The 26981-nt window shown below is 46.6% G+C and overlaps 4 protein-coding genes across 6 annotated transcripts in view; 2 read left to right on the top strand and 2 right to left on the bottom strand.

Moving 5' to 3' along the window:
- Positions 1-94: 94 nt before the first annotated feature.
- LOC121306534 (RPA-related protein RADX-like) lies at positions 95-9250 on the bottom strand. 2 transcript variants are annotated; one of them, XM_041238300.1, is made up of 15 exons: positions 8557-9246; positions 8178-8326; positions 6913-7108; positions 6139-6247; positions 5205-5296; positions 4960-5085; positions 4464-4577; positions 3764-3931; positions 3249-3403; positions 2636-2757; positions 2228-2302; positions 1955-2049; positions 1264-1602; positions 865-1005; positions 95-590 (listed from the first exon to the last, which is right to left on the bottom strand). In XM_041238300.1, the coding sequence occupies exons 1-15, from the start codon at positions 9179-9181 to the stop codon at positions 469-471; spliced, it is 2628 nt and encodes an 875-aa protein (XP_041094234.1). In that variant the 5' UTR covers positions 9182-9246; the 3' UTR covers positions 95-468. The 2 variants fall into 2 exon arrangements, with proteins under 2 accessions (XP_041094234.1, XP_041094235.1); XM_041238301.1 differs by lacking the exon at positions 95-590 and having other exon boundaries at positions 893-1005; positions 1236-1602; positions 8557-9250.
- A 3007-nt stretch (positions 9251-12257) lies between these two features.
- LOC121306466 (zona pellucida sperm-binding protein 3-like) lies at positions 12258-15837 on the bottom strand. The gene is made up of 9 exons (XM_041238187.1): positions 14881-15837; positions 14684-14802; positions 14135-14238; positions 13681-13858; positions 13456-13576; positions 12981-13072; positions 12800-12906; positions 12574-12693; positions 12258-12379 (listed from the first exon to the last, which is right to left on the bottom strand). Exons 1-9 carry the CDS (start codon positions 15460-15462, stop codon positions 12258-12260), a joined length of 1545 nt encoding a protein of 514 aa, XP_041094121.1. The 5' UTR covers positions 15463-15837.
- A 116-nt stretch (positions 15838-15953) lies between these two features.
- LOC121306583 (thialysine N-epsilon-acetyltransferase-like) lies at positions 15954-19247 on the top strand. Of its 2 annotated transcripts, XM_041238394.1 has the most exons (6): positions 15956-16188; positions 16550-16601; positions 17106-17189; positions 17389-17490; positions 18440-18480; positions 18842-19247. In XM_041238394.1, exons 1-6 carry the CDS (start codon positions 16099-16101, stop codon positions 19013-19015), a joined length of 543 nt encoding a protein of 180 aa, XP_041094328.1. In that variant the 5' UTR covers positions 15956-16098; the 3' UTR covers positions 19016-19247. The 2 variants fall into 2 exon arrangements, with proteins under 2 accessions (XP_041094329.1, XP_041094328.1); XM_041238395.1 differs by lacking the exon at positions 17106-17189 and having other exon boundaries at positions 15954-16188.
- Positions 19248-20606: 1359 nt separating this feature from the next.
- LOC121306589 (mitochondrial fission 1 protein-like) overlaps positions 20607-26981 on the top strand; it is a 17523-nt gene continuing 11148 nt past the window's right edge. Inside the window, exon 1 of the mRNA XM_041238403.1 lies at positions 20607-20709. Coding sequence (XP_041094337.1) covers positions 20665-20709 — 45 coding nt within the window. The 5' untranslated portion in view covers positions 20607-20664. The remainder of the gene's footprint in view (positions 20710-26981) is intronic.

Genomic DNA, 26981 nt, shown 5'->3' with positions numbered 1-26981 from the left:
GAGGGCACCCTGCCTGTACAAACCAGTTACAACTGAAGTGTAGTTATTGTTTGGTTTCAGAGTGGTACACAACTGAATTACACATGTATAGTTATTTTTAATATGCTGTTTAATATTGAGTTTTAATATCAAACTAAAAACTAGTATTTTCCAGTTAGATTCAACTGTAATTTTCTGCATAAGTTGTGCGTCACTTAAATACTGAAAGGCATTTTTTAAATTATCAAAACTGTACACAAACAACAACAATAATAACAACAGCAGGACAGAAAACAGAACTGCGTTAGAGAAAAAAAAAAAAAAAAACAGAGTGTTTGACTTGCTCCCTTGCTGTGAAACCTTCCAGCTATCTACCTCTCCCTACCAGACAGAACTGAAATGAGACCTCCTGAACACAGACGCCACAAAAGCTAAAGGAATTGGGACTGCGCTGGTTCAGGAGTGGGGGGTGGGGGGGGGGGGGGCAGGCTAGGGATAGGGGTAGGCGCGGTTCAGGACCACCTCCAGTCTCTCTGCTCCCTGCTGGCTGATGTCCAGAACAAAGAGGAAGTGTTTATTATCCAGAGCTGGTGCTGTGGCAATGAGGTCCTCTGAACACACAAAAAAAAATAAAAAATAAAGTCAGTAAAAGGGTTACAGAATCATCATCATCATCATTATTATTATTATTATTATTATTATTATTATTATTATTATTAAATCAATCTATTTTATACACTAAACAGGGTTTGAACTGTGCCGACAGGCTGGTCGTCCGGATTCCTCCTCTCGAGCGAGACCAGTCTCTCTCAAAATGTATTTTTATTAAAGAAACCAGCAGAGCTCGGATTCCTCGTGCGCCTGAAATGCTTTGCTGTCGCTCACCTGGAGCTGGGGGGGGCCTGGTGGGGGAGGGGCCCCCGTGTGCCAACACAGACGCCAGGCTGTTCTCGTGAGGTACGGCGTGGGGGCCCGTGGGCATCGTGGGCAAAAAGACGGCATCAACAGCCAGGCGTTCGTTCAAACCTGCAGAGGGAGGGCCGCACAAAAACACAGCGTTAGCCTCCCAGGAACACGCACCTCCACTTCACAACTAGGGTCTGGGGGCTCAATCTCCAATTTTTATTTAATACCCCCCCCGCCCCCCCCCCCCCCCCCCCCCCCAAATTATTGGTCCAGTTGGACATATTCAGTTGGACGAAAGCCACAGGAGACACGGCAGCTCTCCGCCAAACCCCTACCGCACTGGGACTGACCCCGGCGAGGTGTCTCTGGTCCCCTCACCCAGGATGGTGAAGCTGTAGCATCCCTGGTAGCTGCTGGCTGGGGAGAAGCTCTCCAGAGCTCGGGCGGGCTCAGGCAGGGTGAGCGAGAGGCTGGCAGGCTGCAGCCCGGCTGCCCTGGTCTGGAGCTCCCATTGCGCGTGCGTGTACTGGCGGGGTAGAGTCTCGGGCAGCACCCCCGCCCCTCCCAGCCTCTCCCCCTGCCAGCAGCGGCCGGACCAGGCCAGGGGTCTGGGTTTAAGGGGTGGGGAGAGGAGGGCTGGGTCTTCTGCCTCCATCTCCTGCTCCTCCTCATCGGAGCCGAGCTGAAACTCTGAGCACATCTCCTCTATAATAAAGGCTGCAGGGGAAATAGCGATTAGTGATCAAAAGTGGCTTGAAACGACATGGAGTTGAACAAGACTTCCCTGAGTTTGCTGGCTGTACTGGTATTCATCTACGAATGGGTGAAGCCATCAAGCAATTAGGAGTCTTACTTCCATCACTGAAATCATAAAAAAAACTCCACTAGACGTCTCTCTCAGTGTCTTACCACCTGGTTCTTCACTGGGTTAACGAAAGATCTCAGTTTGCATGCCGTGCCTTCAGATCAGCTTGCGCTTCCTGGAAGAGCGAAACCACCCCCCACTCCTTCAGGCTCTGGTTATTTTGCTGGCTACACCAAGACTCTAGAAAAGTCTTTTGTCTCAAACCTGTCTGGCTGCAGCTCGCAGTGGATTCCCGCTGGCTCCTGTCTTCCTGTCTGCTCTGTGCTGGGCTGGCTTTGAGCTGGGAGGCCAGAGCGAGCCTGGAATGAGAGAGAGAGAGAGAGAGAGAGAGAGAGAGAGAGAGAGAGAGAGAGAGAGAGAGATTCCCAGATCATCATTCACATTTAAAATCAAAACTATAAAAATAAATGAAAACATCAGCACTGCCCAGCTCTGAGCCTGGAAGAGCAGGCACAGCTCCAGGAGGCACAAGCACACCTTTTCCTGGGCGTCTCTGTTTTCCTCCGACACTTTCCAAGTGGCCTCTTCCTGGGAGAGACGTGCTTCGGAGTGCTGTTGGAAAACAACAAGACAGTACGATTTTACCACAAGACACACACGCCATCTGTACACACTGTGGGGGGGGGGGGGGGGGGGGACTCTGCACCATCAACAACTGCTGCTGCTGCTGCTGCAGAGTCTCTTCCAATAGGACCTCGTTTGTTTTACATCTGAAGGACGGAGCACAAGGAGGTGAAGTGACTCGCTCAGGGTCACACACTGCTGTGCAACAGGAGTCTGATTCCCAGCCCTGCCATGGCCATGCGCAGAGATACACTGCAGGTTAGAACCAGAGCTCTGACAGTTTACAGGAGAGGGAAAGGGGGGGTGGGGGGTTGCAATTACCTGAACCGGGGGTAGCGAGGCGGGAGCGGGGCTCCTGGAGAGCCGACTGGGCTGCAGTGGGGCTCGAGAGACGCCGGGTCGAGGGAGGAATCTGTAGAGTAAGGACGAGTGGAGCACTCTGCCTGAGCAACAGAGACAGGAGAGAGCAGGGAGTTACCAGAGTCCTTCAGCAGACGCTTTGATCCAGAGCAACTCGCAGAGACCAGGGGGGGTGAACTCTGCAGAGTCTCTTCCAATAGGACCTCGTTTGTTTTACATCTGAAGGACGGAGCACAAGGAGGTGAAGTGACTCGCTCAGGGTCACACACGGCGAGTCTAGTGGCTGAGCCGGGATTTGAACCTCCTGGTTTTAAGACCTCTTTTTCTCTAACAGAAACAACACTGCAGACTAGCAACATTACGGACTCCTGGTTATCTCTCCTTACAGAGTTTCAAATTTAAAAAATAAATAAAATCAGAACCGTGTTCCTTTAAGAGACCTGGGGCTCTAGATCATGGGCCAAAAGCTCTTTCTGATAAATGCAATGCAACTACCACCTTTAAATAAATCTCAACACAAACGCTCCGAACAAATTAGCCCCCCTCCCTCCAGCGATGCCACGGGGTCTCTCACCAGTCTGGGGGTGCCGAGCTCCCCTTGCCTCTCTCCCAGGTGGCAGCAGCGTGCCGCGATGATGGATCCCTGGACGGTGAAGCGCCGATGCTCCCGGTATTGCAGCCTCCCCACCTCCTCCCTCAGCTCCTCCAGACTAAGCAAGCAGGGCCCCCCTAGCAGAGCACAGCCAGGGAGAGATCTCTTAGCAGACTTGAAGAGACTTACAGGAGACTAGGGGGGGGTGAACTCTGCATCATCAACAACTGCGGCTGCTGCTGCAGAGTCTCTTCCAATAGGACCTCGCTTGTTTTGTTTGAAGGACGGAGCACAAGGAGGTGAAGTGACTCGCTCAGGGTCACACACAGGGAGTCTCGATTTGAACCTCCTGGTATCAAGCCTCTTTCTTTAACCTCTGGACTAACCAAGCCATATATATCTAGATCTATAATACAGATGCATGTTTTCAACAGATTATCAATTGCATTTTCACGACAAAAAACAATTAATAAAAATAAAATAATCAAACCCCTTACCTTTGCTCTCCCCGAGATACTGTCTGATGCTGGTGGGGAGGGGCGGGAAGCTGAAATATCCCCCAATCACAGCCGTTCTCATCTCCGCCTCTTCGCTCAGAGTCTGGACCCAGGCTATGAACCGCTGGACCACAGGGAGGTTCGTGTACGCTCTGCCAGAGTGCTGCCCTACAGGAGCGAGACCACAAACCCAACGCCATTCCAGGGTCCAGATCCGACATTCGGGCACAGAGCCGCGCAAAACAAAATGAGACAGCCCAACAATCTAGCAGACTTTTAAAAAGCACTGAGATATGTAATCACAAAGGCAGCAGATTTATGAGAGATATAAATGTGGGGTTACCATGGCAACACAAAGGCGTATTAAACACACTGAAACTTGGGAAGCTGGCTCTGAGCAAAACACTACACGCATATATATTATATTATATATACACACACACACACAGCTATGGCCCACAGTTTTGCATCACCCTATAGAAATCAACTCTTTTTGCTTTATGAAGTCGAATGAAACTTGATGAATAATGTTAGCTTGCTAACATATCGAATTAAAATTTCGAAAAAAAAACGGAGAAAAATATTACCCACACCCCTCCCCTCCTCCTTCTCCCCCTTCTCCTCTCCCCCCTGGGTCACTTCCACATTGATAGTAAGTGGATCATTTTGTGGGAGAGACTGTGCATTAAAACCGACTCACCTTGCCCATAGATCTGGCTGTGTCTGGTGCTGGTCAGGTAGTGGCACGAAGGCTGTGCCCTGGCACCGCCCCCAGCGCTCACTAGCTGGCAGTTGGTGCACACGGCTATGAACACTGTAACAACAAAGCAACAGCATGACACTACACTCCCCAGGGATGGAGACTCTCGCTGCACAGCGGTTTGATCAAGCTGGTAGTAAAACCTAGGACTGGGTGACACCGCTCTGCAACAGGAGTCTTACTCCCTGCCTTGGAAAGGTCAGAACCGATCTGGAAGAAAAATGAACGCGTCTCCTCTGTGCTTTACAATGCCAGCCTACACTTCCCCGCGCTTGCACGGTGGTCGATGGCACCCTGCTGCGATTTCTGCAAGGGAAGCTCAGTTTTCTACTGGTTTGTTTGGCATGCTCTGCCATACCTCTGCAGCGCTTCACTGCACGTCGCTGTGCTTTCCAGAGGAGACGCCTCTATAAGGGAGCCTGGCTGGGGCACTTACTCGGGCGGAGCTGTGCGTGGGTCTCCGGCTGGCATGTGGAGTAGAGCTTGAGGAGAATCGGCCCTCCCCCTGTCCCGTCATCGAGCTGCAGCCAGCGGTACACCGAAAACTCCTCCCCGCCCCCCCCTGGGGAGAGTCACAGAGAGAGAGAGAGGTGGGGGTGGGCGGGGTTCTTACACACTCGATTTCAGAGGGGAGCTCGGCGGACTGTCAAAAGCCCAGGTTTCCTGTGACGCTGCACCCACCTTTCTTCCTGGTTCTCTCCGGCCGGCCCACGAACCTCACCAAGCCGATGAAGTCACAGACGGTACCGTCGGGACAGGAAGCGAGCACCGCCCTGAACGCAGAGGGGAAACGAAGACATCTTGAAAGGAGTTCCTGCGCCCCCCCCGGGAAGCCCTTTAGGAGAGTTTGCCATGGCATTTCTGAAGGTTATACTTTGCATTGAGCATAATCTACCCTGGTTTGCCATGTTAATTAATATGCCTTCCCAGACCTCTCTGTGCTTTACAATGCTTCCCTATGCTTTACCTCTCTGTGCTTTACAATGCTTCTCTATGCTTTACAATGCTTCCCTAAGCTTTACCACACCTTTGTGCCTTACAATGCTTCCCTATGCTTTACCAGACCTCTCTGTGCTTTACAATGCTTCCCTATGCTTTACAGGACCTCTCTGTGCTTTACAATGCTTCCCTATGCTTTAACTCTCTGTGCTTTACAATGCTTCCCTATGCTTTACCTCTCTGCTTTACAATGCTTCCCTATGCTTTACCAGACCTCTCTGTGCTTTACATTGCTTCCCTATGCTTTACCACTCTGTGCTTTACAATGCTTCCCTATGCTTTACCAGACCTCTCTGTGCTTTACAATGCTTCCCTATGCTTTACCAGACCTCTCTGTGCTTTACAATGCTTCCCTATGCTTTACCAGACCTCTCTGTGCTTTACAATGCTCCCTATGCTTTACCAGACCTCTCTGTGCTTTACAATGCTTCCCTATGCTTTACCAGACCTGTCTGTGTTTTACAATGCTTCCCTATGCTTTACCAGACCTCTCTGTGCTTTACAATGCTTCCCTATGCTTTACCACACCTCTCTGTGCTTGTTACCTAGACACACTGGGGGCTAATCAAGCTGGTAGCAGTAATAGCTGAACTGTGAGCCTGGTTCGTGGGTGTACCTGGTCTGGAAGCTGAAGCGCTGGGGGGGCAGCCCCCAGCCTCTCTGGACACATCTCTCCGGGACGATGCTGATGATAGCAGTGGGGTTTCTGGAATTCAGACTGATCTCTGCGAGAGAAGCAGACACACACTGAAGCACACAGACCTCCACCAAACACCCCAGCGAGACAGCAGCATGCAGGGCTACCAGACAGCTTCGAGACGGGTCATTCACAGCCATCTTTGAACTGGTTTATTTTTGCAGACGCGTTTATCCAAAGAGACTTCCAGAGACTAGGGAGGGGTGAACTCTGCATCATCAACAACTGCGGCTGCTGCTGCAGAGTCTCTTCCAATAGGACCTCGCTTGTTTTGTTTGAAGGACGGAGCACAAGGAGGTGAAGTGACTCGCTCAGGGTCACACATAGTGGGTCAGTGGCTGAGCTGGGATTTGAACCTGGAAACTCCTATTCTGTATACACCTGCCTGCATGAAAAACTCAGTGACTTGCAGATCCCAGTTCTGAGAACCCCGAGCCAGTTCTGAGGTTCAGAGTTCCAGTTCTAAAAGGCTGCACTGTCTACCAGGTTCAGTCTGGGTATGGACAGCAGTGTGCAAATCTAGCAGCTCAAGATGTGTCCTTGATCTCGTTTATATACCTGCCTGCATGAGAATTTCAATTTCCACCTCGGTAAATCAGAGATATAGAAAGGGATGCAAACGTTAGACCGCTTTGTGCTTTAATTAGACAAATTCTCCCGTGCTTTACCATCTGTGCCTCAGCGTTGCAGTACCTATGTGTTGCTGGTCCTGGTTCAGGTTCTGGCTGTCCCAATTCTCTCTCAGTCTCCTGGAGTAGCTTTCCTTCACCCTGTAGTCCCAGAGCTGCAGAACCATCCCCGGGTCCAAACAGCGGTACCAGCGCAGACACAGCGAGTTCCACAGGATCACCGAGGCACAGCCTGACCCATCAGCCACCCCTAGCTCTGCCTGGCAACAAAGAAGCACCACACAACGCTGGCATTACAGGAGAGAAAGGCAATATTCACTCTTACCCTCCTGTTAGGGTTCAGGGTCTATCTGACTCGACTCTAGTTTCCAATTTCATTTTCTGTATAATATTTGATGACTTTCCCTAAGTTGGGGGTCATGAACTAATACACAGGAAACAGAACCTGAGATGATGATGTACTACGCATGTATTAAAAAAACACCTTCTGTTGGGCGGGGTAGACCCATCATGACGAGGACAAATAAGATCCCCCCCCCCCCCCGTTTATCTGTGTAGATCTGTGTGCAGGAATAAAACACACTTCTTTAAATTAAAAACAGTCAGTCATGCAAGGACAGCAACAGGCTTGCATATTGTATATTTCAAATCAAATGTAAATCAGATATACAGGAAAGACGGCTATTTGAGTAAAAACATTTCTATAACACACACAGGGTGCAGGGCTGGAAATAAGGCTCCTGTTGCACAGCAGTGTCACCCAGTCCAGGTTTTACTACCAGCTTGGTCAACCCCGCAGTGTGCGTGCTGATTATTAAACACCTAGTGAAAGCAGGACTGGATCACACTGCTGTGCAGCGGGAGTGTGATTATTAAACTCCTAGTGAAAGCAGGACTGGATCACACCGCTGTGCAGCGGGAGTCTGATTATTAAACACCTAGTGAAAGCAGGACTGGATCACACTGCTGTGCAGCGGGAGTCTGATTATTAAACTCCTAGTGAAAGCAGGACTGGATCACACTGCTGTGCAGCGGGAGTCTGATTATTAAACTCCTAGTGAAAGCAGGACTGGATCACACTGCTGTGCAGCGGGAGTGTGATTATTAAACTCCTAGTGAAAGCAGGACTGGATCTCACTGCTGTGCAGCGGGAGTCTGATTATTAAACTCCTAGTGAAAGCAGGACTGGATCACACTGCTGTGCAGCGGGAGTCTGATTTCCATCTCTGCCTGGGAGGATTACTATTGAGCTGAAAGTGGCATCGCTGGACTGACAGTAGGTCTTCTCGACCTGGCCTCTCTCACGCACACACAGATCTGTCTGCTGACCTGGTATGGGCACTCATTGGTCCGGTCTTCCTTTCCAAAATGGCACAGCCGGGATTTTTTGAGCACTCGGACAACCAGCGGTCCCAGTTTACCCTTGGACTTCTTGAGGAAGGAAGCCTTGAGCTGCTGCAGAGTGACGAACTGCGTACCTGTGAGCAACAAGGGGGTGCATCAGACGCTGCGTGTACAGGGAAGCAACCTCAGGTGTGTCTTATCATTAAACACTCACAGTGAATACCAGGAATGGATCACACCGCTGTGCAGCGGGACTCTGTACTAGACCCGCTTATAAAACTTAACAGAATTTCAAATTGCATTTTAAAAACACTAGACTCTACGTTATGCGCTGGAAATAAGACTCGAGTGCTGAATTGTGTACCTTCTTCGTCGGAGTCGTTTTCTGAAAGGAAGCCCGGCGACCGGGCTCTGTGGTCTGGACCTTCCCAAACGTCTCCGAAATAATCGTCCGTGTCCCACAGCGGCAAGTAACAGACCCTCCGTGCCATCAAGGGAGCGACCGCCGCCTCGTCCTCCCCGTCCACCCTCCCGAACCAAGGCAGGTGCTGCAAATTCAGCTCCCTCAGCCGCTCCAAAGCCCGGTTCCGAGCCTGCTCTTCCTCGATCTCCAAACCCAGAACCTGAAACGTTTGACAACGCCCGCCGAGCCGAGCCTGCTCGAACTCGACGGCGAACCGGATATTATACAGCTCGGAACCGCACCTCAGCGCGTTTTTCCGCACCAGCGGGTTCAGGTTCGGGTGCAGCGTGACCCGGACTCTGCAATCGCCGTCGCTAAGGGTGGCGTCGTAGAGGAAGCCGTGAGGAGCCGACGCCGGGGAGAAGTGGCATTTGGACCCCGGGTCGGTTTTGTATCGGTCCAGGGAGATCAGATATAAGGGTCCCTCGCAAGTTCTGCAGCACCGGGCGGGTGGAAGCGCAGACCCGTCCCTGGGAGAAAGCGCTCTCCGTATCGGGCAGCGGCTGCAGGGGGACGGGGAAGCCATTTCAATGCTGCTGTTCTTTCGGACTTAAAAAAACATCTTGCAGCACAGTGACGTACAGTGGTGGGCGTGTCAGTGGGCGGAGTCAGCGAGCCGCGCATATCTTAACTCATTAAGTTAACTATTTGATGACAGGACTGCTTTATAATAATTATAATAACAATAAATAATAATAATAATAATAATAATAATAATAATTTGGGAGCGTTTTTAACTAATCGACCTGTTATTTTAATCTCCTCTTTATTTATATTGTTATGATAACTTGCTCTAGCTGTGCTAACTGCAAAAGATTAATGATGTGTTTATTGATATATATATATATATATATTTGCGATTTAAAAGCCCATTTAGTTGCGTCTGTGTGTTGGGGGATCGAGACACAAGAATGGCTTAATGTATCATAATGTAATGTAATGTTGAATTATTAAGAGAAGCTGGGGGGTAAAACACACACCGTTTAAAAAAGAAACGAACTGAAACTTGGACTCACGATTCGGTTTCTGTGCAGTTTCTGTGTGTTCAGTTTTCAAGTTTCCTCTCAATTGTTTTAAATTTACAACAGGTAATACAAACTGTAGAGCTGGAAGCAAGACTCCTATTGCATTGCAGTTTGATCCATTCCTTGCATTACTGGGACACCCAAGCTTGTTACCTGTGCACACTGTGGGGCTGTGCAAGCTGGTGACAGTAAAAACCTGGAATGGGTGACACTGCTATGCAACTGGAGTCTTATTTCCACTTCCTACAGCTATCAAATCTGAACCTGTGCCTCTCTGGGATTCCTTCGATAACGGTGCAGTTTGAAGACCTGCCGACAGGAGACTAAGATCGAGGTGTCGGTCAAGCGGGATCCTTTCGGAATCGGCCAGCTGATCAAAGCCTCTGCCCTCAGCCTGGGAAGCTGCGGGGTCACACGGCAGGATAACGCAACGCAGAGCTTGGTGTTTGAGGCTCGGCTGCAGGACTGCGGCAGTACCCTGATGCTAAGAGATGCTAAGATATTGCACAGCAATATAAAAGTTATTTATTTATTTTTTGCATGGTGAGTTTAACAACAAATTTTTTTTTCTCCCACCTCTTAGATGGCCGAGAACAAGCTAGTCTACAGCTTCACCCTCAAATACAGCCCCGACCCCCGATTCTAACCTCCCTGTAGTGAGAACCAACGGTGCTAAAATCGACATCGAGTGCCACTACCTGAGGTGAGCCACTGGCCTGATAAAAACATCTACCGTCCACACCGTTGCAGGCACTATGCATGAAACTATGGTTACAATATACACCTCTGTCTGGTTTTTGGGGAGGAGTGGAGAGGCTTTCACGCTGGACTAGTGTTTCTGGTTTCAGTATGGACTGGTCCATTTTCCTTGCAGTTCTGGAGTGGGAAGGCAACGCTCTGGTCGGTCCCCTGGTCGTCCTGGAGACTCTCGATGTCATAATAGAAACTCATGCCAACAAAACAGGAGGGTTGCTGGCAAAGCCACTTCCATCCACTATTCTAACACTTCTACCCCCCCCCCCCCAGGCTTCCTTGTTGTGGTTCTGGTCCTGGCTGGTGTGGTCACCACTGTGGCTCTGGGCTGCATTGCTGCGCTGGCCGCTGTGCTGTAGAGGAGACCCAGCAGACTCGCTGCTTAATTTTGTATTTGTCAATGAGAGCAATAAACCTTTCAGTTTGAAACTGTGGTCTGTGCCCATATTAGTATTGGGAGGGGGGGAGGAACCATATACAGTAATGAGGGGGGTGGTGATGGGGCAAGCCATACAGTAATGGAGGGGGGGGGGTGGTTTGAGGGTCTCAATTTGGCTTGTATGAAGTTCTAATAATTAATGGTTGCAAACAACCCAATTGATGTAACTTTCATTATAGTTAAGTGTTTAAATGCAAGTTGACTTGGGAGCTAGTTCTGGCTGCTTTTTTCCATGCTGGTATCATGCCCAAGGGCCCAAGCTGGAAGTCTGATATCGGGGTTAATTCTGTATCTCTTAATGTTCCTTCTCTGTATTAAAGTAGTTTATGGATGATCTTGTGCGGGGCTACTTGTCAGCACCTGTATCTCTAACCAGTGAAGATGGTATTCTGATAGAGAGATGTAGCTTCAGGCTGTTTGAGAGGGTGTGTAGATGCAGGCAGCCCAATCAAATTATTTGTCAGTGAACAAAAACTCTTAGTGTTCTAGTGTGTTTAAACCATTGTGAAACTCAGCAATCTCAGGGCATGTTGGCAGCGCTTGTAATCAACTGAAACCCCTTCAGCGTGTAAAGAAACTTGTGTGTGTGGACCGCACCACTGGCTATGCCAGTAACTCTCCCTTTATAGAGCTGAATATTCCCCACAGGCAGTTTAAACACACACTGTTGAGACACAGTGGCTAGCTATCGAACTGAAATGGAATCACGATCACTTCCCTGCTGTTCTGGGAGAAAGCTTGGGGCAGGAGATGGTGTGTCGCCAGCAAGAGGATTCAGGTGCCTGTCATCCTGTTCTGGAACACAGAACCAGCTGCTGGAGAACTTCAGAACTGTCTCTCAGCACCCCCTCAAGACCCCCCCAGTTCAGACTGCGCTTGGAGATCTTTGTATCTGCCCCTCCTGCACTGGGCTCTGATGATCTCAGCGCTGGATCCTCAGCTGATGCACTATAAATAGCACTATAGAGACAACCCATTATAATCCTAGCAGTGTTATTATTTGCACTGTGTTTCAATATGAATCTTGCACTGTAACCCTGCCCTGCAAACACTTGCAAGTCTCCCTGGCTTCAGGCAGTTGCTAAATAAACTACAGACGCAGGTAAACCGTTCTGAAAGAAAATCCTGCTGCAGTTTACTGGGACAGACCAAGTTTCTTTTAAACACAGGGGTGGCTAAAAATTGGCCCTTCCAATCCTGGTCTTTGTTCTAAACACCAGTCTGTTTAACTGAACCAATAAAAGTATTTAAAAATTCCTTTCCTGCCAAACCCTGAAATAGTTCATTGCCTCCCTTGACCCATCAACCCTGAAGGGGAGGAACGCCACCCCCCCTTATAAAATCCACACACAGACAGCATGACTTTAAATTCTTTATTGTTTCAATTAAAACCACAAGTCAGAGAGTCTGCCGGGTCTCCTGTAAAGCACAGCGGCCAGCGCAGCAATGCAGCCCAGAGCCACAGCAGTGACCACACCAGCCAGGACCAGAACCTCAACAGGGAAGCCTGGGGGAAGGAGATAGTGTTAGAATAGTGGATGGAAGTGGCTTTGCCATCAACCCTCCTGTTTTGTTGGCATGAGTTATTATGCTCATGCTACCAAGAGGCACACAGCATTACAAAAAGATGTTACATGGAAGCAAGACGTATGAAGGCGCTGCTCTTTCGATCTTGTAGCAGAGGGGGGGCAGAATTGTTACCTGCTGCTGGTCCGGCCTCTGCTTCTAACTGGAGACTCTGGGCTTCAGGCTCCTCCAGGGAATCGAGAGTCTCCAGGACGACCAGGGGACCGACAAGAGCGTCGCCTTCCCACTCCAGAACTGCAAGACAAAAGGGACCAGTCCATATTGAAACCAGAAACACTAGTCCAGCGTGAAAGCCTCTCCACTCCTCCCCAAACACCAGACAGAGTAACCAATCCCTTACCTGCACTGGCAGCCGCCCCGCTCCCTCGTCTCCTCCTGGAAGAGGCAACACAGCTCCCAGTGTTACAGCAGCTGCACACAGAATCACTCCCGTCCACCGAGCTCCACCTAGGAGAGAGAGCGCCCAGAGGTGAGCTTACCCAGGGGGGCAGGGAGGCAGGCCGCCCCTCCCAGAGACTCACCTGCCGGAGCCCGCAGTGAAAGAGCAGGCCTTGTTCACAGAGTCCACGTTCTGGGAAGCAGCCGTCACTTTCAGGTGGCAGGTGATGTAGATCTAGGAGGGAAATGGAACAATTCACCAGTTTGAGGAGAAGAGTTTCAGTGGTAGAGCACGTTCAAGCAACGCGAGACCCAGCGTTTGGAGCTACACTGCAAAGGGAAAGGACTAGTCATTTAGCAGAGGCTTTTATCCAAAGAGATTTCTAGAGACTGCTGCAGAGTCTCTTCCAATAGGACCTCCTCGTTTTATTTTACGTCTGAAGGGCGGAGCACAGGGAGGTTCAGCGACTCGCTCAGGGTCACACGCACAGGGAGTCAGTGGCCGAGCCGGGATTTGAACCTCTTGGTAAGAGAGCCTCTTTCTGGACCACTGCAGCACGGGAGTGTGCTGCTCACATGAACAGCTTCACTGTGAACAGGTTTGAGCTCCACACTCACGGTGCTCCTGGAGTCAGAGTAGAAGCGGAAGGCATCGAGCTTCAGCTGCAGCTTGTCGCTCTGAACTCTGGGAGACACGAAGCGGGACCTGGAGCCGGAACCCTTCGCATCAACCAGGCAGCTGCGGAGAGACCACAGGGGTTTAAAAAGACATCAATACTAGAATCCTGCAGCTCAGCCATGCTAACTGGATCTCTCAACACAGGGGAGAGGCCAGCCACTCACCCACTGTGGTCAATGAAGACATATCGGGGGCTGGCGGTCCTGTCGGGAACCACAGTGGCCACGCAGCTGTCCACGAAGAGCCGGAGGGGCACGTGATTGGTCCCCTCAACCGAGGCTTCGAGGTTCATGACGTCCCCCAGGGAGTAGACACTGGAGGTCCTCGGGGTGACCCAGTCATCTGAGAGAGAGAGAGACACACCATTGCATGAGCTAATATATTGCTCTGACCTGGAGCGATCTGCCTGACCAAAACTCATGAGATAGAGTAATTGTACCTATAGGAGTCCACAGATAACTGGAAAAGGAGAGCACTAGACAGTATTGGTTTTCATCGAATTGCAGCTCAAGTCCAAGTTGAGCATGTAAGTGCCGCCCCCCTAGAATTCTGTGGACGGCCACGACTGCATTATGTTAAAGTTTCCTAGCTAACACAACTTCAGCAGAGGGGCGTTACCAGCCAGCAGCTTCAGGGAGAAGCCGAGCAGAGCAGAGCCAGACCTGGTGGAGGAGAAGGGGCGCCATGTTGGTTGAAGGGCGTTGCTGCTCACGTTTTGTTTCCTAGGAGACAGAGAGGTTTCAGACAGCAACAGGAGGTGAGGGAGCGCACCGAACACAAGCCAAGTCCTAGTAATCAATAACAAGAGTCAAACCAGCTCATTGCAAACCCAGTTCGTTGAGGGAACGCATCAATACAGTTGAGGCAAGATTACTACTGTATCAGTTGGCAGAAAAGTCTGATTCTCACTGTATACATTTAATATTAAAATTGAGATTTTTAATCAGGAACCAGATGAGCTTAATTTGGGTCAAAATGGTTCCTAAATAGTCCTGATGTAATTTTAATGAATCAAAAAAGAATCGAAGTGGTTTTGTTTCACTGGGAGAAGCCAGCTGAACAGAAAATCCTGCCAAATTCAAAACGGACCGGTTTGAGTGTTCGGGATGAATTAGAGAACGCGTTTCAGGGAAGTCTGAAATGATTTTTAACCCTTTCGAGACGCACCGCATGTAGCGGCACTCGACGCCCACTCCCGCGGAGTTGGTCCTCACGATCGGCTCGTTGGAGTTCCTGCTCGGCTGGTATTGGAGGGTGAAGCTGTAGACCAGCTGGTCAGATACCATCTTTGAATAGAAAGGGGGTTTAAATGCACGACATGCTTTTTTGGTTTTAACCGAGAACACCCATAGAATTTAATATACCGTCAGGGTACTGCCGCAGTCCTGCAGCCGAGCCTCAAACACCAAGCTCTGCGTCGCGTTATCCTGCCGTGTGACCCCGCAGCTTCCCAGGCTGAGGTCAGAGGCTTTGATCAGCTGGCCGATTCCGAAAAGATCCCGCTTGACCGTCACCACGATCTTAGTCTCCCCGCACTGCGCCGCCACGGTCTGCGGGACCACCCCCCTGCCGGCGGGGTGCGGGACCACCCCACTGCCGGCTGGGTGCGGGACCACCCCCCTGCCGGCGGGGTGCGGGAACACCCCACTGCCGGCTGGGTGCGGGAACACCCCACTGCCGGCGGGGTGCGGTTTCATGTATTCCAGGAAGGACTTGATTTGCTGAGCTACACGGATTGCTCTGTCCTTCAACTGCTGTCCGACTCGGCTTCTCTGGAGCGGGCGACCTGCTGGTAACTCGTCCGCGTCTTGCAGCTGAGAGGCCGAAGAGTCGCCTTCCCCGTGTCCAAACTGTACCCGGGGCCATTCCTCCCAAGAGAAAGCGCCCTGCAGCACGGCCAGCACAACGATACCGACCAGAGAGCCGGCTTGCTTTGCAAACAGCATGGTCGAGTCTCGCCGAACTAAAAGCAGGCTGGCTGGCGCTGCCCGACCCAATCATTTTATAACTGCCCGATTAAGATGACAATGAATCACTAATATAATCAAGGTGCGCTTTTGCAATGGGCTGTGTTGATGCACTGGGGGCTAATCACGCAACAGCAATATGACAGATATACGAAAATGTTTTTAAACTTGACCCCCCCCCCCCCTCGATAAATTAGAGAGCAGCCGGCAAATTTCAATGCACCTTTCAAGGAAGCTCGGACTTGAAGCCGTGGGGGTGTGAAGCAGGTAATTAAAAACGCGTTTAATTTATTCCTCGTGCGTTTCGCGCGGAGGTGTCGTTAATTAAGTCAATTCCGTGATATAACGCCGTTATGTTTCTAGGGGCAACGGAGAAGATCATTTTTAAAAGTACTGTGATTTAAAAAAGAAAAAAAAAAAAAAGTTGCCCCCTTTGTTTTTTAAATGGAACAACCCATACCCGGAGACACGCAAGACAACCCTGAGCGGGTTCAAAGCGAGGCGTGTTCCTGAGGGTCGCTGTGCAATCAGTTTAATACCAGTATTAATTACTGTGCAATCAGTTTAATACCAGTATTAATTACTGTGCAATCAGTTTAATACCAGTATTAATTAATGTGCAATCAGTTTAATACCAGCAGTATGAACTACACCGTGCGAGACTCCACGCGAGAGGACTGCAGAGATATAATGCGCTTGATCGCGGTGAGGGTTTTGTTTTTTTGTTTTTTTGTTTTGCATAAGCAATAGTCTTTCATTCGCGCTGATCAGGATTTACAAATTGCTTTTGCGTTCCCTGAAGAGCTTGCATTTTTTTTTTCCCAAAAAAGGGATCTTAAAATCCACAATGAAATCCGAGGGAAGGAAGTAAGCGTCAAAAAAAAAAAAAAAAAACCAAACAAGAACAAAAAAAAAAAAAAATTAAAATGTATACGTGAGGTGAGGTTCTGTAGACGGCGCGGGTTGATTCTGTGGGAGCGTAACCCCCGTGCGTGCGTGCGTGCGTGTGTGTACATATATAAAAACTCTTGTTTAAGACAATCAATGTTTTGTCTTTGATCCGCAGGATTTGTCAGAGTATGAGAAAATGCCAGATGAAGTTAAACTTACCCACAAAGGTAAGGAGGCTCTGCTGGGCATAATTGATCTTTTAGCACTGATTGTCACCTGCCAAACATAGCACATACTTTGTGTGTGTGTGTGTGTGTGTGTGTATATATAAATATACACACCGCTGATGCAGCCCTTCAAACACCTCAATAATAAGAATCCCAAACCCTAAAAAAGAATCATGTTTTTGTTTTGTTTTTTGGGGGGGTTGTTTTGTCCCCCCCGCTGCGGTGATAAAGTTTAATCCGTTCCAGGTTTTACTCCCCTCCCCCAGCTCGATTAAGCTACAAGCTCAGGTGTGTATCCTGTTACTAAACTCGCAGTAAAACCTGGACTGGCTCGAATCGCTTTGCAGTGGGAGCCCTGCGATGCATATGAAGCTCCAGTCCGAGGCGTTCGCTGCAGGGCACCTCGCCCCCAGTGCAGCCCCTCTGAAGCAGGATTAGGCGGTAATCGTTGAGGGCAGGCTGAGTTTTTTCTCTTGCAGGATTTGCTCTGCTCTTCTCTTGCAGAACTGGAAGAGGACGGATTTTCAAGCAGCCCTTTCTTTAAGTGTTTGGTGGCTGAAGTGCCAGAGGAAATCCAAAGCAGAGACGGTACAGCGGCACAGTCTTTATCCAGCTGTGCGCTTCATTCAGATTATTATTATTATTATTATTATTAGTTAGTCATTTAGCAAATGCTTTTATCCAAAGCGACTCACAGAGACTAGGAAGGCTATTTTATTATTATTTATTTATTTGTTTGTTATTATTTGCTTCATTCTTGCAGTAAAGCTTTGTTTGGTTTCTGCAGGTCACACGATAGTGGGCTATGGCTTTTATTACTTCACTTACTGCACGTGGAAAGGAAGAGTCGTCTACATGGAAGACTTGTACGTGATGCCCGAGTTCAGAGGTTAGCAGCACACAGAGCAAAGGAAATCTCTACAGGGCTCTTAGAAACCCCGTGGGAAACCTGGGGGGAAAAAAACAGTCTGATCTCTGTAAAGCATATTCAATAAAACAAACCCAGGGGGTAAACTAGCCTTTATATAAGATTCCCACAGCAAAACAGCTACAAAGTGTAATGAAGCACAGAGAGGTGTGGTGAAGCATAGGGAAGCATTGTAAAGCACAGAGAGGTGTGGTAAAGCATAGGGAAGCATTGTAAAGCACAGAGAGGTCTGGTAAAGCATAGGGAAGCATTGTAAAGCACAGAGAGGTCTGGTAAAGCATAGGGAAGCATTGTAAAGCACAGAGAGGTCTGGTAAAGCACAGGGAAGCATTGTAAAGCACAGAGAGGTGTGGTAAAGCATAGGGAAGCATTGTAAAGCACAGAGAGGTGTGGTAAAGCATAGGGAAGCATTGTAAAGCACAGAGAGGTCTGGTAAAGCATAGGGAAGCATTGTAAAGCACAGAGAGGTCTGGTAAAGCATAGGGAAGCATTGTAAAGCACAGAGAGGTCTGGTAAAGCACAGGGAAGCATTGTAAAGCACAGAGAGGTCTGGTAAAGCATAGGGAAGCATTGTAAAGCACAGAGAGGTCTGGTAAAGCATAGGGAAGCATTGTAAAGCACAGAGAGGTCTGGTAAAGCATAGGGAAGCATTGTAAAGCACAGAGAGGTGTGGTAAAGCACAGGGAAGCATTGTAAAACACAGAGAGGTCTGGTAAAGCATAGGGAAGCATTGTAAAGCACAGAGAGGTCTGGTAAAGCATAGGGAAGCATTGTAAAGCACAGAGAGGTCTGGTAAAGCATAGGGAAGCATTGTAAAGCACAGAGAGGTCTGGTAAAGCATAGGGAAGCATTGTAAAGCACAGAGAGGTCTGGTAAAGCATTGTAAACTAGCATGTCTTTATTTTGCTAGGTAAAGGAATTGGGAAAGCACTGATGAGTCGCATTGCACAGGTAAAGAACACACACTGCAATGTTACTGGGGAGAGAGAGGGGAGAGGAGGAGAGGGGAGGAGGGATGAGAGGGGAGAGGAGGAGAGGGGAGAGGGAGAGAGGAGAGAGAGGGGGAGAGGAGAGGAGAGGGGAGAGGAGAGAGGAGAGGAGAGGAGAGGAGAGGAGAGGGGAGAGGAGGGATGGAGAGAGGAGGAGGAGGAGAGGAGAGGAGAGGAGAGGGGAGGAGAGGAGGGATGAGAGGGGAGGGGAGGGGGAGAGGATAGTGCAAATAGAATGTCTGCATTTTTTTCGAGTGATCGCCCGGCCCTGGTTTGTTTGGGACGCCGGTCCCTGATGTCCACTCCTGCGTTTCTGTCTCCAGATCGGACGGGCGCGGGGCTGTGTTCGGATGCAGTTCACCGTGCTGGACTGGAATAAGCCTTCCCTGGATTTCTACTGCGGCCAGGGAGCTCTGAACCTCACCGCCGCGGAGGGCTGGCAGCTGATGCGTTTCGAGGGCGAAGCCTTTGAGAAGCTAGCCCAAGCCACGAACTGAAGCGAGGCTGACCGTCAGCGTGTCTCTCGAACCGTGCAGGAGCCCTCCGAGCTCTACAGCGTGGCACCTCAGAGCCACAAGCTGAGCCGTCTGTAGAAGCCCAGTTTAGTCCCAGCTTTATTCTGGAGTAGTCTGTTGGTCTTTTTTTTTTTTTTGTTGCTCTTCCTTTTCAAGATGTTTTCATCGTTGCTGTCGTCCTTTGGGGTTGAAATAAAGTTCCCGTTGCGGAGCAGTACAGCAGTGTGGTCCATTCCTGCTTTTACTGTGAGCTTAATAATAAGACACACCTGAGCTTGTTACCTGTAATATTAATGCTACACTTCATTGAGGGGAGCTCTGAACATTGGATGGTGGGGCAAGCGCAGAACAGCAGGCTACTCACACTGGGTTTTTAACCCTGTCAAATCCTGCATCCTGATCATTGCAATATTAATAATAATAATACTTCATTGAGGGGAGCTCTGAACCCCAGGACTGGGTGCAGCAGCAGCAGCAGGGCTAGTGTGAGTTTGTAACCCTGCTCAAACTCCTGGCTCCTGATCATTGCAATATTAATAATAATAACAGACTTCATTGAGGGGAGCTCTGAACCCCAGGACTGGGTGCAGCAGCAGCAGGGCTAGTGTGAGTTTGTAACCCTGCTCAAACTCCTGGCTCCTGATCATTGCAATATTAATAATAATAACTTCATTGAGGGGAGCTCTGAACCCCAGGACTGGGTGCAGCAGCAGCAGGGGCTAGTGTGAGTTTATAACCCTGCTCAAACTCCTGGCTCCTGATCATTGCAATATTAATAATAATAACAGACTTCATTGAGGGGAGCTCTGAACCCCAGGACTGGGTGCAGCAGCAGCAGGGCTAGTGTGAGTTTGTAACCCTGCTCAAACTCCTGGCTCCTGATCATTGCAATATTAATAATAATAACAGACTTCATTGAGGGGAGCTCTGAACCCCAGGACTGGGTGCAGCAGCAGCAGGGCTAGTGTGAGTTTGTAACCCTGCTCAAACTCCTGCCTCCTGATCATTGCAATATTAATAATAATAACAGGACTTCATTGAGGGGAGCTCTGAACCCCAGGACTGGGTGCAGCAGCAGCAGGGCTAGTGTGAGTTTGTAACCCTGCTCAAACTCCTGGCTCCTGATCATTGCAATATTAATAATAATAACCTAGACTTCATTGAGGGGAGCTCTGAACCCCAGGACTGGGAGCAGCAGCAGCAGCAGGGCTAGTGTGAGTTTGTTCTACAGTTTTACCCAAGAAGATTGTCATGATGCAGATATAAAAGATACGTTCCAGAATTATTTATTTATTTAATTAATTAATTAAAAATCACGGCGAATTATCGTCTGAACTCGGAAACTACACGACGGGTTCCACTTCTGGTATGCCAAGCCGTGACTTCATTTCCGGCAGGTGAGGTCGAGCAATATTTCCTGCAGGTGAGGTCGATGAATATTTCCGGCAGGTGAGGTCGATGAATATTTCCGGCAGGTGAGGTCGACCAATATTTCCGGCAGGTGAGGTCGATGAATATTTCCGGCAGGTGAGGTCGAAATGTATTTCCGGCAGGTGAGGTCGAGGAATATTTCCGGCAGGTGAGGTCGAAATGTATTTCCGGCAGGTGAGGTCATCGACACCGCTGAGAAGATGGAGGCAGTGATTAGCGAGACGGTAACTCCGGAGGATTTAATGGTGAGTTTTCTTGTAAAAGGTCGGTTGTCTGGTGTGTGGAAGAGCGACAGCCGGCTCCGTTTGCACTCCGGGGAATCGCCAGAACGGAGTGGAGAGGAGTTGAGGGTATTGCTGTGGACTCGGTGACAACGTCAACTTCTCCAACCCGAGTGTGGGTGTGTTAGCAGAAAGATTGTGCGTGGGGTCGGTTCAGTGACTCGTGAATTTGCAGTGCGTGTTTTGCACTGAACCTCTGTTTAAAATGCCCAGCTCGGACAGGACTGACGCGCAGCGGCGTGCAAAGGTATTGCAGCCCACGCCCATTGCTTCTGTACGAGCGTGGATTTGCTGTGCGTGTGAAATCGAAAATGAAACGTGAAAACTCTCACCCCTGCAGACAGACAGACAGACAGACCCGTGTCTTCAGATTGTCTCAGTAGCCTGGTCGACTAATGTCGCTCCAGAGTTTGAAGGCAAACAGATAGGCGGTTGTTGGGGATCAATCAGTCAATCGATCTCTATTTTCTATAGCGCCTTTCACAGTGGACCAGAGATAGTGAGGATCAATGCATAATGCATTAAATACAGTGAAATACAGGGCAGAGCACACTCAATACAAACAGCATATAACACAATGCAGATACATTAAATACAGTGAAATACAGGGCAGAGCACACTCAATACAAACAGCATATAACACAATGCAGATACATTAAATACAGTGAAATACAGGGCAGAGCGCATTCAATACAAACAGCATATAACACAATGCAGATACATTAAATACAGTGAAATACAGGGCAGCGCATTCAATACAAACAGCATATAACACAATGCAGATACATTAAATACAGTGAAATACAGGGCAGAGCACACTCAATACAAACAGCATATAACACAATGCAGATACATTAAATACAGTGAAATACAGGGCATAGCGCATTAAATACAAACAGCATATAAAAACAATGCAGATACATTAAATACAGTGAAATACAGGGCAGAGCACACTCAATACAAACAGCATATAACACAATGCAGATACATTAAATACAGTGAAATACAGGGCAGAGCACAGTCAATACAAACAGCATATAACACAATGCAGATACATTAAATACAGTGAAATACAGGGCAGAGCACACTCAATACAAACAGCATATAACACAATGCAGATACATTAAATACAGTGAAATACAGGGCATAGCACATTCAATACAAACAGCATATAACACAATGCAGATAGCGCATTAAATACAAACAGTGAAATACAGGGCAGAGCACATTCAATACACAGTGCAGAATACATTAAATACAGTGAAATACAGGGCAGAGCACATTCAATACAAACAGCATATAACACAATGCAGATACATTAAATACAGTGAAATACAGGGCAGAGCACACACAATGCAGATACAATACAAACAGCACATAACACAATGCAGATACATTAAATACAGTGAAATACAGGGCAGAGCACACTCAATACAAACAGCATATAACACAATGCAGATACATTAAATACAGTGAAATACAGGGCAGAGCACACTCAATACAAACAGCATATAACACAATGCAGATACATTAAATACAGTGAAATACAGGGCAGAGCACATTCAATACAAACAGCATATAACACAATGCAGATACATTAAATACAGTGAAATACAGGGCAGAGCACACTCAATACAAACAGCATATAACACAATGCAGATACATTAAATACAGTGAAATACAGGGCAGAGCGCATTCAATACAAACAGCATATAACACAATGCAGATACATTAAATACAGTGAAATACAGGGCAGAGCACATTCAATACAAACAGCATATAACACAATGCAAATACATTAAATACAGTGAAATACAGGGCAGAGCACATTCAATACAAACAGCATATAACACAATGCAGATACATTAAATACAGTGAAATACAGGGCAGAGCACAAACTCAATACAAACAGCATATAACACAATGCAGATACATTAAATACAGTGAAATACAGGGCAGAGCACATTCAATACAAACAGCATATAACACAATGCAGATACATTAAATACAGTGAAATACAGGGCAGAGCACACTCAATACAAACAGCATATAAAACAATGCAGATACATTAAATACAGTGAAATACAGGGCAGAGCACACTCAATACAAACAGCATATAACACAATGCAGATACATTAAATACAGTGAAATACAGGGCAGAGCACACTCAATACAAACAGCATATAACACAATGCAGATACATTAAATACAGTGAAATACAGGGCAGAGCACACTCAATACAAACAGCATATAACACAATGCAGATACATTAAAAACAGTGAAATACAGGGCAGAGCGCATTCAATACAAACAGCATATAACACAATGCAGATACATTAAATACAGTGAAATACAGGGCAGAGCACACTCAATACAAACAGCATATAACACAATGCAGATACATTAAATATAGTGAAATTAGTTATGTTTGTCGTTATCAACGTGCTGTTACGCATATTAAGTACAACATGCAGGCATTTAAATACAGTGAAGACAGGGTACGCAGATAGTAATTGGGTGAGCACTTACACTCAAGTTAAACAGCATATACACTGTTTACGTCACAAGCCCTGTTTAGTTAAAGTACGCTATACAGTGAAATACAGGGGCAGAGCAATTCACGTCTATGGTACAAATATAATAAAACACAATGCTAGATACATGCATATTCACAATAAGTAAATACAGTGGAAGATACACAGTCAGAGCACTCTGCAAACAGCATATACACAATGCAGATCAGTACCTACATTGAAATACAAATAGAGCACAGTAGGGCAGAACACAATTGCAGTACCACCAGATAAACAATCAGTGAATATAGGCAAGTGAAAATACAGGGCAGAGCACACTCAATACAAACAGCATATAACACAATGCAGATACATTAAATACAGTGAAATACAGGGCAGAGTACACTAAATACAAACAGTTAAATAACACAATGCAAATACATTAAAAACATACAAACAGCATATAACACAATGCAGATACATTAAATACAGTGAAATACAGGGCAGAGCACACTCAATACAAACAGCATATAACACAATGCAGATACATTAAATACAGTGAAATACAGGGCAGAGCACATTCAATACAAACAGCATATAACACAATGCAGATACATTAAATACAGTGAAATACAGGGCAGAGCACACTCAATACAAACAGCATATAACACAATGCAGATACATTAAATACAGTGAAATACAGGGCAGAGCACACTCAATACAAACAGCATATAACACAATGCAGATACATTAAATACAGTGAAATACAGGGCATAGCACACTCAATACAAACAGCAGCATACATTAAATACAGTGAAATACAGGGCAGAGCACACTCAATACAAACAGCATATAACACAATGCAGATACATTAAATACAGTGAAATACAGGGCATAGGCGTCTATATATGGAATTTATGTCACTCCATGTCCAGTCTCTTGTGTTAAATACAGTGAAAAATGGCACAGGGGCTCGGTCAGCGCACTCAATCAAACAGGCCATATAACACAATGCAGCAGATGTTGTCGTTACATTAAACATCCGTGAATACCAGGGAGAGCACACTCAATCCAAACAGCATAGTTATCACACAATGCAGATACATTAAATACAGTTCATGAAATACAAGGCGGCAGAGCGCATTCAATAACAACAGCATAATACACATGTCCCGTTCGCGTAAATACAGGGCAGAGCACACTCAATACAAACAGCATATAACACAATGCAGATACATTAAATACAGTGAAATACAGGGCAGAGCACACTCAATACAAACAGCATATAACACAATGCAGATACATTAAATACAGTGAAATACAGGGCAGAGCACACTCAATACAAACAGCATATAACACAATGCAGATACATTAAATACAGTGAAATACAGGGCAGAGCACACTCAATACAAACAGTAAAAAACAATAAATACATTAACTACCAGGGAATAAGGGCAGCACGTAATACAACAGCATATCAGCATACATTAAATACAGTGAAATACAGGGCAGAGCACATTCAATACAAACAGCACATAACACAATGCAGATACATTAAATACAGTGAAATACAGGGCATAGAGCATCACTCAATACAAACAGCATATAACACAATGCAGATACATTAAATACAGTGAAATACAGGGCAGAGCACACTCAATACAAACAGCATATAACACAATGCAGATACATTAAATACAGTGAAATACAGGGCAGAGCACACTCAATACAAACAGCATATAACACAATGCAGATACATTAAATACAGTGAAATACAGGGCAGAGCACACTCAATACAAACAGCATATAACACAATGCAGATACATTAAATACAGTGAAATACAGGGCAGAGCACACTCAATACAAACAGCATAAAAAACAATGCAGATACATTAAATACAGTGAAATACAGGGCAGAGCACATTCAATACAAACAGCATATAACACAATGCAGATACATTAAATACAGTGAAATACAGGGCATAGCACACTCAATACAAACAGCAAAAAACACAATGCAAATACATTAAATACAGTAAAATACAGGGGCAGAGCACACTCAATACAAACAGCATATAACACAATGCAGATACATTAAAAATACAGTGAAATACAGGGCAGAGCGCATTCAATACAAACAGCATATAACACAATGCAGATACATTAAATACAGTGAAATACAGGGCAGAGCACACTCAATACAAACAGCATATAACACAATGCAGATACATTAAATACAGTGAAATACAGGGCAGAGCACACTCAATACAAACAGCATATAACACAATGCAGATACATTAAATACAGTGAAATACAGGGCAGAGCACAGTCAATACAAACAGCATATAACACAATGCAGATACATTAAATACAGTGAAATACAGGGCAGAGCACACTCAATACAAACAGCGTATAACACAATGCAGATACATTAAATACAGTGAAATACAGGGCAGAGCACACTCAATACAAACAGCATATAACACAATGCAGACACATTAAATACAGTGAAATACAGGGCATAGCACACTCAATACAAACAGCATATAACACAATGATACCATACAGGGCAATACAGGGCATGGCACATTCAATACAAACAGCATATAAAACAATGCAGATACATTAAATACAGTGAAATACAGGCAGAGCGCATTCAATACAAAAAGCATATAACACAATGCAGATACATTAAATACAGTGAAATACAATGCAGAGCACATTAAATACAAACAGCATATAACACAGTGCAGTGCACAGTCAATCGTGTCAGTATAACCACAATGTCAGTTATCATTGTGTACTGCTGATGTACATTTATTGAGCGCCTTGTCAATGTCACACAAGCGTGTGAACCAATGCAGATTATGTTTGGTACAGGAAAACTTGGCAGAGCACAGTCATATGAACAGCATCATACACTTTAGCATAAATAATCCAGTCACATCGCGGGCAGAGCATGGTTTGTACGATACAGAGAGCACAGTCAATACAAACAGCATATAACACAATGCAGATACATTAAATACAGTGAAATACAGGGCAGGGCACACTCAATACAAACAGCATATAACACAATCCAGATACATTAAATACAGTGAAATACAGGGCAGAGGGGCAGAGCCAGTTTCAATTCAACCGCATTTTACCCCAATGCAGAGATACATTAAATACAGTGTGAGATCCAGTCGGCATTGTACACTATATTTACAAAACAGATGTAACACGTGCAGTCCCGTCGATACATGTGAGTATGAATGTCGTCTAGGGCAGAGATGCAGAATACATTAAATACAGTGATATACAGGGCATAGCACATTAAATACAAACAGTAAAAAAAACAATGCAGATACATTAAATACAGTGAAATACAGGGAACAGTACATTAAATACAAACAATATAAAACACAATGCAAATACATTAAATACATTGAAATACAGGGCAGAGCACATTCAATACAAACAGCATATAACACAATGCAGATACATTAAATACAGTGAAATACAGGGCAGAGCACACTCAATACAAACAGCATATAACACAATGCAGATACATTAAATACAATGAAATACAGGATATAGTACATTAAATACAAACAGTAAAAAAAACAATGGCAGATACATTAAATACAGTGAACTACAGGGCAGAGCACACTCAATACAAACAGCATATAACACAATGCAGAAACATTAAATACAGTGAAATACAGGGCAGAGCCCACT

This window comes from Polyodon spathula, chromosome 48, assembly GCF_017654505.1.
Source record: "Polyodon spathula isolate WHYD16114869_AA chromosome 48, ASM1765450v1, whole genome shotgun sequence".
NCBI lineage: Eukaryota > Metazoa > Chordata > Actinopteri > Acipenseriformes > Polyodontidae > Polyodon > Polyodon spathula.
Note: the sequence above shows the minus strand (reverse complement) of the source record. Positions and strands in the feature narration are given on the sequence as shown.